This window comes from Mugil cephalus, chromosome 12 (assembly GCF_022458985.1).
Source record: "Mugil cephalus isolate CIBA_MC_2020 chromosome 12, CIBA_Mcephalus_1.1, whole genome shotgun sequence".
Taxonomy (NCBI): domain Eukaryota; kingdom Metazoa; phylum Chordata; class Actinopteri; order Mugiliformes; family Mugilidae; genus Mugil; species Mugil cephalus.
Genome location: NC_061781.1, coordinates 25,263,769 through 25,279,008, shown reverse-complemented (window position 1 = coordinate 25,279,008; position 15,240 = coordinate 25,263,769). Strand labels below are relative to the sequence as shown.

General features: G+C 39.9%; 1 protein-coding gene across 4 annotated transcripts in view; it reads right to left on the bottom strand.

Moving 5' to 3' along the window:
- The window catches only part of tns1b (tensin 1b), a 160,424-nt gene that overhangs the window by 134,235 nt on the left and 10,949 nt on the right, over positions 1 to 15,240 (bottom strand). The window contains exon 1 of one of the 4 annotated variants that reach the window (XM_047600634.1): positions 6,303 to 6,471. The exons of the other annotated variants lie outside the window; for them this stretch is intronic. Coding sequence (XP_047456590.1) covers positions 6,303 to 6,317 — 15 coding nt within the window. The 5' untranslated portion in view covers positions 6,318 to 6,471. Of the gene's footprint in view, positions 1 to 6,302; positions 6,472 to 15,240 lie in introns of those variants that run through there. 4 annotated transcript variants of the gene reach the window in all.

Here is a 15,240-nt window from a genome sequence, read left to right as displayed (position 1 = left end):
TCAAAGCCCGTGTCCAGGGGTACAAATACTCTATTAGTGCGTCCTGCAGAGAACACGAGGGCGTCCTCGGATTCAAGTCAAAAGGCACATTTTCATTGAGTTTCACAAACTGGAGATTTTCATTAAGTGCAGTTGAGGTCACTCCTAAATGCATCCTTCCCTTGTCTCCATCCTGCCTCCTCTCTCCCTCCTTTCTCTGGATGCTGCAAGATCTCCCATTCAAAAGCCAGAGGAGGAGAAAGATTAGGAGAGGGGACGGCAGAGGTGGGCGGTGGTGGTGGGATGGGCCGGGCAGAGCCGTCTGGTAAAGAGGCACTTATACTGATGGGAAAGGAAGGGGTGGTCTGTGATTTAATGCAGAAGAAGGGGGAGATGTGGCGCAAAGAAAGAACAATGACTCTAAGACGTGTTGAGAGCGCTGCCTCTGTAAATATGACTTTTCATCTGCTGATTAAATGACATTTCACCTTAGGCTCCGAGAGACGCTGTGAAAATGTTGATGAGGAAAGATATAAAATGCTATCGGGAATAAAAAAGAATGTAAAAATCAAATGTATTTTGCATGAAGTGGAGGGTGGTGGTGATCATAATGAAGAATGGCTCTATGGAGCCTCTCAGGCTCTGTGCATTCTGGGTAATTAGCTAGTTTTGAGACTCACTGCATCAGTAATTTAATACCAAAGCAATATCATAGAAATGCATATCCAGGAAATAGCGAACGGCTGCAGGCTTGTCACGGTTGCTGTTGTTTATGGTTAGTGTTTAACCTCCTGAGAGCAGAGCTTTAGTTTGTTACGCTGGGTTAATTTCACCAACCTAAGACGTATAAAAACTTCATCTTTCAACAGGAAGTAGTAGTTTTTGAAAAAAAAAAAAAAGTCCTCATATGTGGACACTGGGATTATTTCATTACTTATATTATAATAATGTCACCACTGTGTGATAATAATATAAAAGTGTTTATCTTAGTACCTGAACACGGCTGAGCAAAGACAGAACAGCCCCAATGTCCTCAAACGAGTACTTGCTAATTAGCGACATTGTAGCTGGTTACTGTTGATAAAATGTGTTAAATTTGTGCATCATATCAAACCAGAAATGTTAATAAGTATAAATTAATAAGTTTTAACCGTAGAATTTGATGAGGTTTTGTTCCTCATCCACTTTTGTCCTGTGACCGTCTGTCGAATGAATCCGCTGTCATGTTTTAACCCGACTAGTGTATTGACCCTTTACTACCACTAGCTGGCCGACTAAAGCGTCCACTAACGAGGACAACGGGTTTAAATGAAGCAAAATAAACTGCAATAAAACCTAAAACTTGAACGGCTGCCCAGCGATGTTGCAATGACCCAAAATGCACCAACTTTGAATAGTCTCAAATGCATTTCCTCGTTTACATCCCTCAGTGGTTTGGACAAGCACAGAAAAGCCGCACTCCTGAGGTTATTTCTATGAACTAGTATCTGTTAATCCATATTTATTCACTTGGTTCCAATCTCCCTTGTTTGAAGCACACACAGAAACTCAGCACGGTTGTCTAGGCAGCACTGAGGGAGGATAATAAAGTAAAAAAAATCATTTAAAAACATACTTTAGATGATACTAGGTTCATTTCATTAAGTACAAGACAACTAATACAATAATAATTCCTGACTCGCACAACATTTTATTTATGGTTTGAAAAGAAATAAAGACATACTGTATGAAAAGAAATGGGAGTTTGTGACTACAAATTCTGCTAATAACGTCTTAACGTCTCCTTCTGAAGAACTGAACCAGAAAATTTGGCTCCATGTTCTGGCAAATGTCAAAATATCATTACAGAACAATGAGGAGCAGCCCCGCTTAGTCCCACTCCCCTCGTCTTAGTTTCCTTCCAACGAAACGAAAGCCCGTGACTTTTTGGGGAAAACACTGCGAGTTAGGCCTGATGCCCTATTGGGGTGTATTCTTAGCTGTTTCCTGCGCTTCCTGTAATTAATGATCAGCCTTTTCCACAGCACAGGCTGCTCCAAAAAATAAATAAAAATTTTAAAAAATCCCAGCGTGGTGATGGAAAATGCCATGATCAAGCTTAAAACGCCGGGACTGGTTATCTCACTCTCCTGTGAGTCATCTTCAGACACAATGCACAAAAATTTAATTTAAGAACATTTAAGTTCTCTGATATTTACCCAACTGACTCTTTAATGACGAATCTGTCAGCTGTGATGTTTGCACGTACTGAACTTTGATTTGGCCTTTGCATGTAAGTATGTACTATACTATGACGTATCTACACTACGCAACATTTAGCAGATACTTTCAACAAGGCAGAATGGAATATTTTGCTTCTCTCTAGTAATGTTGTTTTTGCAGTGCGGTCTGTGTGTGTCACTGTTCAAGAAGATTACACATTGCTGGTTGCAGAGAAGGTGCAGGGACAATGTCATGCACACTTCCTGTCTCTCTGCAGGACAAACAATGGGCTGATTTCACGTCTCAATCTGGCAACGTCAGGTCTGTTGTTAGTTCTAGGAAACTAGACGAGAGGTTAGGGACATAAGGGTCATTGTTCGCAGCAGAAAAAGAGATGAAGTGACCGGTCATGGTTTTAATGGGTCGGGGGTCGGGGTCGGGGTCGGGGGGCTCTCACTGAGATGTTTTGGTCGTAGCGAGTGGAATCAATTCCTCAGTTTAATTTGATAGGATCGGTCAGTAAAGCGTAGATAAAACAGAACGTGTTTTAGGCTTAAGGCATGAAAAATGTACCACTCGCATCTGTCAGTCACTCACTGTAGATTCTGATGCTGTGCTCCCACCCTGTTCCACATTTTACATGTGTTTCAGCTGCAGAGCGCCAACTTTCATCCGAGCCTAAATGACATTACGCTGCCAGTGGTGCCCTGCGTGCACATGGCTGCTGTAAGACATCATTATCCCTGTAATTTGAATTGACATGCAGAGAGGCTTTCCAGAGTCTATTAGTTATCGCTGCCGCAGAGCAAAGCAGACAGGATTTAAAATGAAGTTAACTTACATAAGAATAAGAAATTATTTAAAATGAAGTTAACTAATAGCCAATAATAACATTTGCATTGGAGACCCATTTGTTTAAATATTACAGTTCATGTTTCGCCCCCCAGCAAAGCGCCTGTGATTAATGCTGCAATTATCTTGGGCCCTTCCCACTATTGATCCCGGCCATGTTTGGGATTGAGCGCCTGGCAAATGGAAGCACATGGCAGAAAGCCACAGAGAATTAAGCTCATTTCATCTTTTGACATAGCCGAGACACAATGCTCTATCTTCAGTCGGCAGATGGAAACAGTTTTGGCTAATTAACAGTTGTGGGTAAATTCAAGTGTGGATCTGTTCGAATCGAGCACAATGAGAAGAAAAACCACAATCAAAGCTGTTAATTCAAAGCTTCTTTGGAGAGAAAATGGCGCCAAAAAAAAAAAAAAAAAAACTCCACTGGTCACATGTTTAAATCTGTCTAAGTGCAAACAATTTATAGACACTTTTCAACGTGATAATAAGTCATCAAGCAATCTAACTTTTAATTATCATCTACAAAGGAATCCGCCGCACAAGGCACAAAGTGAGACCATTTCACCTTTGGCACAGCAATTATAAATCTGCCTCAAACACCAAAGGCCTTGAAGTAATCGTCAGCCGCCTCATAAAAGCCCAGACGAGACAGACGTGGACAAGACGCAGGACAAGGTGATGAAAAGCTGCGAAGGTCCAGGCTCCGTCTTTCTTCACCGATCATGTGCGTGTGTGCGTATCCTGGCTGATTTAAAGTGATGCTCAGACTAATTTAGCAGTTCGATGTTTTTGAAAGGAGACGCTGTGGGTTAAATGAAAGCTAAATGAAGGTTAATTAATGAAGCCTGGCGCCCTCTTTTGTGTTTTCACAAAGACAACCAGCTGAGCCCGACCTCTGAAGAGCCGGTGACAGACGTGGGCCCACTTCCAGTGAAGAACACGTAGCCGCTTGTAAAGCAGTCATCAGTGTGAAAGTTATAGCGTTATAGGGTTCTGCAAGGCCATAAAGTAATTAACCTTCCGGAAAACCTTCAAGAGAGACTCTTCCACCATCAGAGGACAGAGAAACAGAAAAAAAAAAAAAGAGAGAACTGGACAAATGGACAAAGCATTGACAGGAAACTACACAAGACTGGTCATAAAGACATATTTTATCAGGTTTAGAGGCTCAATAACTTAATTCATAAAACACAACAGTGTGTTTCATCTACGCTAAGTGGAAATAAATCATGTAGATTATAAATAGACTGATAAAGTTATGTCAGATCCTCACAACCAGGTTTCTTTAAACTCAGCTGATGGTTCTTACAGGTACATGCAATCAGAATCAGAATCAGAATCAGAGTTACTCTACAGAGAGTATGAACGCGATGTCAAAGCCATCTGAGGCCACGCCCCCTGAGGGGCAAAAACATGGTGAAATGTGTCAGTAAATACAGAGAAACCGGAAAAAATGTGGATTATCGGATCAAATTAAGGACAATTAGACTTAACAATGAGCCTAATGAACTAGTGTGGATTTGGAAAAGTGGATTAGCCTCAGTTTCAGTTAGTTTAAGTTAGTTTTAGTTCATTTCAATTATGATAACTGTAGCTAAATAAAAGATGCTAACGCTAACAGCTTTACTGAGAACGTTAAAACTCATGAACACTTTCCAGCTGATGGTTTTTACAGGTACATGCAATCAGAATCAGAATCAGAATCAGGATCAGGATCAGGATCAGGATCAGGATCAGAATCAGGACTACTCTATAGAGGGTATGAAGGTGATGTTACAGGAAGCTCAAGTTTCCATGGTTACGGCCGCTGAGTGGTAAAAAGTGAATTGTAGACTTTAATAGCATCTAAATTGTAAAATTAATGTAAAAACAAAGGTGAAGAGCTGTTGTGTGACTGACTGAACCAACAGATGTGAAAAGCAGTCAGAGATATATTTTATATTTTTACAGATATCTGTCAAAGAACAGAGAAGTAAATGTTTCGCTGCATTAGAAGAAACAACTGGAATCCAGACACAGAAGCCTGGTGTTATGGTTAATTTAGTGTCATATAATATTAATTTATGGTGTGTTTTTTGATGATCTAGTCTCTTTGTATTTACTGATACATTTCACCATGTTTGTCATCACTCAGGGGGCGTGGCCCCGGGCGGCACTGATGTCACGTACATAACATACCATTGATCTCAAGGGGAAATTACTTTTCGTTACAGTCAGCAGCATCATACGTCATCTGTGGCTAATTAACGTTCAATAGCTACACACTGCTTTTTACAGTGGTCTGGTTGATGTGTCTGTCTCAGGTATGGATTGATCGTGAGAAAAAAAAAAAATATATCACACTGCAACTAGAAGGGAGACACACTGAGTGGATGCATCAAGATGAGTCACAACAAAGTTCAGTTCATGTCTAAGACCCAGACGAAGGCAGGTTTCAGAAAACAGGTGAAGAAACAACGTCATGGCGTCATGATCCTGTTTTCTTATTGTTATCGGTCGTTTTTGTTGTTTTATTATTGTTGGGGGAATTCACAGGAAGAACAGCGGATGTCAGCGAATGTAAGATATCGTTATTATATCACTGATGATTCTAAGTTAAGCTTTTCAAGATTCAAGATTCAAGATCACTTTATTGATCCCAACAGGAGAATTATTTTTTCCAAGAGTCACAAGATAAGAAAGAACATATATGAACCAGACATAGACATAAGAATAAGAATCAAACTGAAAAACCTTGATGAGGTATTAAAGAATTAAAAAAAAAAGTACAGTCCAATTTAAATGAGATATACCAGTTTTATACCAATTTTCAGGTTAATTGTCCTATTTTGGATCTGCATTTAATCAGTGTTTGACATATTGTCCAGTTAAAGCCATCCAGTTAAATTCGCTTTCAACGGTCTTTGAATTTAACTTATTTATAAATTTGATTCATTACAAGTAATGGATTTTAAACCTTTATAGATCAAATAATGGATCTGGATTCAATAAAAATACTCCAAACCGGACCGAGGTCGCCCACTTACGCTGTCATTCGTACATTGTCCGGTTTCATAAATAGAGAATCGTCAGAAACCTAAAATCTAAAGTCTGTACTATCCACTGGAACATGTAAGATATAACCAAGTATGACTTTAGCCACATAAAACAGGAAAAACCAAAACTAGGAGCTTTAACATTTAAAATGTTGGAACTGACTGAGCTCAAAACTGGAACGAATCCCCGACCACCCACAGTTTAAAATGACATGTAGCAACAGCACTCACCAGCCAGAGGGACATGGCAGAGTTTTCTTTGAAGACACCTGGGCAGTAAGTCCCTTTCTCAGATCCACAGCTTTCTTGAACACTGCTCTGGCTTTTCTGGGATTAACGAGACTATGTTGTTGTCCCTCAAAGTTGGATCTGCTCACCAAAGACAGCCTCGCAGTCTGGCCCTTATCCTGACATACTTCCTGAGCTGCATTGTTAGCGAGGGAGAGGAAGCACACACATACACACACAATGGAAAGCCAGTGTCAGGAGATCATAACATGGAAAGTGAGAAAACCAGGAGCTGCTGTTTGTTCTCTTCCAATTTTTCGGTTCTCGTGCTTTTGCCAAGGTCAGTGCTTAATATGAAAACAGGCCGTAGTTCCTCTCTGGTAAAATAATTCTAGCGACCAGAACAAGTCTCACATACAAGTCACGTAGAGTTCTACTAGAGCCTTGCTGCTCTGTAAATGTGTGAAATGTGGGCTATTTAAGGCCTTTTAATAGGGGGCCTGGTGTCCCACAAATAACAATCAAGATATTGAGCAGATATCTAACATATAAACAGACCTATAGAATAGATCATTCCTGTATAGGGGGCAGATTTTTAGCATTTTATTGAAGATGGAGATGGAATGTGACATTTTTAATGTCTCATCAAGCTCATTCCAGATCTACTAAAGCTACTGCACTTTCCCAGTGATTTAGTTTTTGTTCCTGGTGGTTTAGCTGTGCTCTTATATCCTCTCTTATATTCAATTATTACACCAGCTGACTCACCTGTAGCACAGGTGCAGTTTATTTATATTATGAAATGAAACTGTCATGTGTATTTGTGTGATTTAGTCAGATGTGTGTATCTACAGCATCTATATCTGGCTGGTCTCAGTCATATTCTTCCTGTTAAAAGTCTGTTTCTTTCCACCGTTGCCTTCGTGCTCGTCTGCAGGTTTCAGGACGGTTTTGTATACGAGAACATTCATTTATTTATTCTACGTGAATAAAAGTGAATTGAATGTCCGTTGGTTAAAGCTGGTTCTTCGCAGTTAAAAATAGTTGTAAATTAGAAAACCAAAACAATGAGCTAAACTCGGCTAAAAGAAGGAAACTCGGACCCTATACGGATACTAGAATTTTCCGTGGTTTCTTGTATCAGCACGTTTGATTCATTTGACTTGAAATGCTGATGAACCTCAGTAAACTTTAGATTTATTTCTACAGTAGGATAAGGAACACGAATCAACACGCTGCCAGTGAACACGTCATCCTTCTGCAAACCTTTCTCAGGCGAGGACCTCCCGTATGAAGCGCTTCTCCCTTTGTTCTAGTGGAGACCACCTCGGCCCTGACAGAGTCACTGAGTGAGGAGAACAGCAGGAGGAACATGGAACATTAACTTCCCCCTAGTTTGCTTTTCGCCTCTTCTCGTGGTCTTAACGCGGCTTTGAGGGATGAAGGGATATTTTAGTTCACTGTGGATCAAACACAGCAAAATTTAATCCGTTATCAGTTTCAAACCTGAGTGTTTATGCGTACGTAAGCGCATTTTCCTCATGATGTGTCGTTCACTTACCATCATTATTTGAAGTTTTCCTCAGATATTCATTCACATCATACAAGACTTTTATTTAATCACTACACTTTAAAAAACAGAGTTTCTTATGGAACAATTTACCTCTTATTTTAAATCACCTGTTATATATAATGTGTTTTTGTACTTCAATTTTCTATTTCCTTCCTGATTTTACACACAATGTACTTCCATTCATTTTAACTTCCTCTAAATTTGTAGACTACGATTTGTACTTTTACATTTTCCTATTTGCAGTTTAATTTTACTTTGCAGATACATTTTGCTTCACACAGAGGAGGTATTTCACAAGTCTTTCTTGTTAATGTTCATTAATCTTCAATGTGCATATGAGCAGAACGTGCACCTGCCGACAGCAAAAGAATTTAAATCCTCCTACATTATCCAGTCATTAAAACAAAGCCCATGAGTTATTTTGCCACAGTAAATATATTTAGATCCATACACTTGATTGCATCATTTGTGTTTCTGTTCATTGTTCTACTGATATAAAGTGTTTTATACAAACTTATTAAGAAACAGCCTCATTGTTACCTGATAAAACCAGAATGTGTTTCTGTCTGTGCACGTGTAGATAGAGGTTCTGACTACGTCTATATTGTAAACACTGTGAAGCCCAGGGCCAAAAGCATATAGCCTTTATTATTCCTAAAGCCCCCTAAACCCCCCCTCCTCTGGATCAAAGCATGCGTTGTGTGCTTAGGTTTTAACATGGGGGGGGGTTACTTTCGGGCCGATTGTTATCGCTCCTCAAAGTGCTAAGCTACGAGTGAGGCCTCCGTGAAACGCTGCGGACAAGAGGAGTGTCTGAAATGCATGCCCCCCCCCCCCAATCTTCCCCTCCCCATGTGTGCTGGGAATAAAGCGGAGGCATGAGTTTAAATTAGAAGCGCATGTTGCACGACCTCACACTCGTCATTTCTGATCAAAGCACATGAACGTCACATAAAAGCGCTGTTGCTTTAATGCACACGAGTCCTGCAAACTGACGGCACCAGGACAAAGAGAGACTGCCCCCTGCTGGCCTCTCTGCACCGCAACCAACAAACGTCATTAAAAGAAAGTATTTGGTTTGATGGTGAAACACAAGCACATAATAAACACATATCACATGAGCCCAGAGGCAAAAGCGTTCACTAATGGACTCAGACAATAACTTATCAGTCGGTTACTGAGCTGCACGAGGGGGAGTTCAATCTTCTTTCCTAAGAAACGCTGCGTCATGACCAGCGGATTAAACATTTTTGTTGGAAGCACATCAAGTGTATACGTCTCACATGGGAACAGAGTGATGTCACGCTTTGGATGAGACGTTGATGAATTATGGGAAACAGACAAGATTACAATCCTTAGAGATCCGTGTTTTCTGTGGGCGTGAACCTTTGACATGGTTGAAATGACGGGAGTTTGGCAAAATAAATCAAAAATGAGAGCAAAGGAACTACAGCGGTGAGTCTGTGAAGGTTCTCAGTCATCCAGGTCGTGGTTTGAAGGAGCCTCCTCAGCTTCCCACCAGTCTCTCAGAACTGAAGAAGCTACTCGGATGAGTCATCAGGAAAATCCAGTTGCCTTTCTTTAAACGCCTTTTGTGTTAGCGGTGCTTTTGTGTTTAGAGCTGTTTGAGGTGTGTGTAGAAAGAGGGAGCGATATTAGTTTCACACTATCATGAGCCAACAGTGTTTAATGTGTCTGCAGGGAACAAACTATAGAGCAATGGAGAAGAAATCACATGAGGAATTAGAGGAGAGGAGCTTGAAAGTAGCACAGCAGCTCAGGCCGACAGCAGCATCACTAAGGGACGGTTCAGTCCAGCTCTATAGTTTTATGAAAAATATAAGCCTGAGCTTAAAAGTAGAGAAGGCGTCTGCCTCCTGAACACAAACTGGAGAGAAGCCTGAAAGCTGAAGGCTCCACCTCCCATTCTACTTTCAAGGAAAGTCTATGAACCACGAGTAGACCTGGACTTTGATATCGTAGTAATCTGTCGGGATGATATGGTACAATGAGGTCTTTAAGATACGACGGAACTAGGCCTTAATAAGATCCTCAACCCGTCATTTCATAATTTACAGCGATAGTAATTAGGTTAGGATAGCCTGCTTAGCTCTGGGAATGTGCTACAGAAAGAGGAGAACACAACCACTTTCAATTCAGCTCCATAAATTCAATTATATGTCTTCAAACCACATCATAGTCAAGTCACATAACGATTAAATCAAATTGTCGTGATTAATAGTAACGAGATTCGAACACAAAAGTCTTGCAAACATCCACAGACGATTCAAAGAAATAAGCAGCTCTGAAGCTGAACAGTCACAATGAGAATCCGACAACATTCAAAACTAAACATCAAAGACGATGGGAAACGGCTTCATGGAAAGATTAGATTAGAATTAATGCAGCTTCATTCACTGAGGGGTGTGTGAGTGCTTACATGTATGTGAGAGGCCTTCACGTCCACAGGAGACAGAAGACGGAGAGATGTGTGCAGCCTGGAGAGTTTAGAAAGAAAACTTATCTCACCTTTCAAAAGAGTATCAAAGTCCACCGCCCACATCCGAGCGGGTCATTGAGATTCATGCCAATATCTTCATTCAAGCTAACTCCAGGGATTGTTATCACGGGTGTCGAATTCATTCTAGTTTGGGGCCACGATCGGCCCAATTTGATCTCAAGTACCTGAACCTATCAACCTGTGAGTAACTCCAGACTTTTCCCATTTGCTTTAGTGCAAAGAAGAACAAGTAAATCAGGCAAATGTTTACTTTTAGTAAACTATTCCTTAAAAAAAAAGTTTCTTAAAGAAAATGCAAGTGAAATTTGGGCACGTTATGTTCTGCTGTTTAGATTTCATTCAATCAATGCACAAATAATGCAACTATGTGTCTGTTAAACGTTGCTGGAGGAACAAACTACAGTACAGACAGTCAGTCTGTCTGTTAGCGTGGGAAAATAAGCTCAACATCATTCAACATTTTAAAGTTTACTTATTTAACATTTGTGATGCGGGAAATGCATCATGTAAAAACAGATGGCCGGCTAAAAAGCTAATCTGCAACCCCTGTCCCTAGTTGGGCCTAAAACTTCCAGAGCAACCAGAGAACTTTGCAAATTCATGCTGCAAAGTTGCTGCTTGACACCTGTATCTTCATGAATCTGGTAACAACTGCCTCTCATACAAATTTAGAACTTTTGAATGATTTATTTTTTTTCCTGCAGATGCACTGTCTCGAGTCTGGATGCAAAACTTTTGGTCTTTTTGGATGTCTTTTTGTTTGTGTCTTACTGTTTAGGTTAAACATCTATTATTTAAAGTCAAGAATAGTTATACAAAAATGTGTGTGTGTGTGTGTGTGTGTGAGGCCCAAACAAGTTACACCCACTAAACGTGGAGCTGCATTTCTTGACGGCGCCCGCCGTAACCCAGGGCGACGGAGAGCCTGCCCAGGCACCAGGCATTATGTAAATGTAAATCACGCTCGACTGGCCAGAAGACACTGTGTGTGTTTGTCTGTCGCATGGCTTCTCATTTTACCCAAACTTTATTGGCGTAAGTGGCCCTTTGTCTGCTTTAATTGAATTAACTTCTCAGAATCGGACCTTGTTGCAGGAGACACCGTGGGACAGTGCACGGCCATCACCTCGGCATGGGAGCTTTAAACGGTGTTTACACTGCGACGCTTCAGAAGAAAAACCGATTCTCCTGGTCGCGTTTTATAACATTTTATATTTTGAGCGATACAAGACATTTGTCACACGGTCACACAATAAACGGCCGTCAGACTCATTCAGTGATTGTATTTACATTAACAGCTTAATCGAGCTATGCTCTAAGATTCAGATTCAGACAACTTTATAAATCATGAGCATGTATAGATAATACACATATGAAAAATAATTAAAAAAGCAGAATGGAGCAAGTAAAATGCCAAGGAACAGTGGAATCAGTGGTCAATAAATAGAATAAATAGATAAAACTAAACTAAACCAACTAAAAAACACCCAGATAAAAGATTATGTAGAATTTAAGAGACAAATTTTACAGGGAGTAAAAAAATAATAATTTCTGAATGAGGTCCTTGTCCAAATTTACATGCATTACAGGCATGTCCTCCTCCTCCACACTAGGGGGCGATATGTGTCTTTTCAGTGGGTTAATACGGCCTCCTCTCTGGTTGACATATTACGTCATATATTAAACAACTGGAGTCGTTCATGCATCAGACGGACATTTAACCAGATGGAGAATAGTTCAGCTTTTTAATCTCATACATAATGGGTGCAGATAGATGGCGCTATCCCTCAGGTGGTTCTTCTACCAGCTCTGTTTACCTTCTTCTTCTGCTACGACCGACTTTCTTGGATGTTTTTGTTCCAAGGTCAAACATCAGGGCAGCAGTTGTGGAGCATGTGCACACGCGTCGTCTCTCTCTGTCTTAATCAGATGAGAACTCTGATATTAGTCATAAATGCACTTATGTTGTCCAGTTAAAGTCTGATTAAGGCATCATTTTCATGTGCATGTAAACTGAGTGTTTCACCTCAACAGTCAGGTCTGAATATCAAGCCGTCCTAAATTCTGCCAGTCACTTCGATCATTTGCAGTAATTAAAGTTCATAGAAAAGACAGAGCTTTATAATCCCCTGAAAACCTCGTAAACTCAAACAGCTTGTTGATTCATTAGCGATGAAATCTTTCACGAACAAACAGTTTTCTCCTAAACTTGTTAGAATTTATGGTTGTTTCACAAGACACAAGTATTTTGCCAGGTAGGTGGGGCTCAACTGGAAACAGTGATGTCACATATTCTTGTGCTTAAGTAATAATAATAATAACAACATGAAGTAGATCAAATCTGTAACACATCCACACAGGCTGAGGCATTTCTTACACCAATATAAAAACCACACTTTAACTCACAGACCTGACTATTATTGCTCCTATTTATGTGAGTAAATCATATGTAAAGTCAATGGCAATGTCCCCATCTGCTGGTTAAGAGCAAGGTTTCACTAAACTCATAGTACCTTTACTTTGAACCGGCACATTTTAGGAAACCGTCTTCAGATAAAACATAGCAGCTCTCTGTTGTTTTGGCTACAGGACACTGTTTGACAGGAGGAATGTACTCTCTGTTTACTGCTTGTCTTCCTTTTCTTTCATGTCTCTGCCATTTGTCCTCGGTGAAAACGGCGCAGACCCACCCAGACACCGAGCAAACAACGTCACGTGATTTTCCTCTGGCAGATAAAAGACTCGTGGAAATTCAAATGTTTGGCCAGTCTCTGAGATAATGTAGTGCAAACAAGTTTCTATCTTCTTGATGCGTTAGATTTCTGCAGAGCTGCAGACTTGAACAGACTTGAACGCTGCAACCGGTGATCAAAGTCTGTAGAGTATGGCTGGTATTTAAGTCAGATGTGCATCAAATAACTCTGGCTCTTATTTGAGCCTAGTTGAGCCCACACAATGTATCTACAATTTGGGATTTATGTGGGCTGAGGAGGGGAGCAACTGCACTGAGAGACATGAAATAGTCTGCAGGAACAAGGGATCACATGGTGGAGTGATAGAAGTTACCAATGTAACTTTGGTTCCATAAATTCTGATCTGGTAAAATCAGAAGGAATGAAATAAAATCCAGGAAGATTCAGGGGAAGTTTATAAGTTTTACCTTTTAACTTTCAATTTGTACATGTCATTGTTTTTATATTGATTATAGATGAGATGCAAGAGTGTGTGTGTGTGTGTGTGTGTGTGTGTGTGTGTGTGTGTGTGTGTGTGTGTGTGTGTGTGTGTGTGTGTGGGTGTGTGGGTGTTGCACATGCCTGTAAGCAAATCTTACAAGTTTGTAATTCTATTGGATTTTTTATTTTTATTTCTTAATTTAATTTATTTATTTTCTATTTTTATTTTTTTTCTCAATTTTATTTCTTTATTTTTTAATGTAGCTATTTTTTCTTGGTCTATTGTTTTATTATTATTGTTATTATTATTATTATTATTATTATTATTATTATTATTAATTTCATTTTATTTAATGTTTTTTTCTGTTTTCCAAGGATGCATATACATATATAAAACAATACATATGCCTGTAATGAAGAAAACCTAAACCTAAAAAAAAGAGCACGTGAAAAAGAAAGCACATATATACGGTATTTATTTAATAACTCTTATTGACAGAGGGGGGAGACAACAGCAGCTTTAGCATAATTTACCTATTTTTTATTTTTATTTTTTTGGAGAAGATGAAAATGTGCAAGAAAACCACCTCCTGCTTGCCATGCTCCATCTTTTAGCAGCTGAAAATATTAAATATTATTGTTACATTCGCAATTTCAGATGCAAAGGAAAAGCATGCACACAGCTGTTTGGGAAACAACAAATAGAGGAGAATGTTTTTATAGAACGAAACAGTCTTCATACAATTAAGTGATATATGAAGCTATTACAGACTATTTGACAAGCTTTTTTTAACATGAGCCTTGGTATGGCCACCGCACCTCTTTTATTCCCGAGCGCTATTCTTAGGCTCTAACACTGAGAATGTGCATGTGTTAAAGGGCTGGTCACAGTAGAGCTTAACAGTAACATAAGACAATGACAGAAAACGACAGAGGGATCACAGGAATGTGCCCCAAAAGTGAACATGCAGAGAGAGGAATGTTATCCGGTGCAGTGATAACGAACAGTGTTACAGTGGAAGGAGCTGCTCGCTGATAATGGAGCCTAATAGCGATTAAAGGCTTTTTTATCAAGCAGCAGGCTGATAAACACAGTATCGTTATCTCTGACCTTTCAGGAAAGATACAGCGATAGAGGTGAACCACGTTAAAAACACGTTTTGTTTTGTTTGTCGCCCATTAACCGAGGTGTAATCTAATATTGCTAACGGGATACCGGTGTCACACCTGGCACATTCAAGAGTTTCGGTAAGATCTGACTCCACACTGTAACTATGAGTCAGTGTAGTTATTCCATCTAGTCAACAAGTACTCTATTACAGGCAAAGAAATATTAGCCTCCAGTGAGAGTCGACACACAGCTGAGGAACAGAGTCCAACAACACAATACAATGATGCAGAGGTATTCAGGCTATTTTCAGAGTCATGCCACGACGCTGCCAAGACAGATAGGCACGCACAAGGAGAAGAAGTGGCAGATTATGTTCTCAGAACTCCTGACTACCGTTATGTTAAATGAAGTGAGATTAGACGGTAAAACCCCTCAATTTAGGTAATCCAATATGTTATTCTTGATGTCTGGGAAAGTCCATGCAGAACAGAAACCAGGTCTGTGTTCACTTGGCGACGCTTCTATACCCAACTGCTACCATAAAGCATTAAATCCTAATTGAG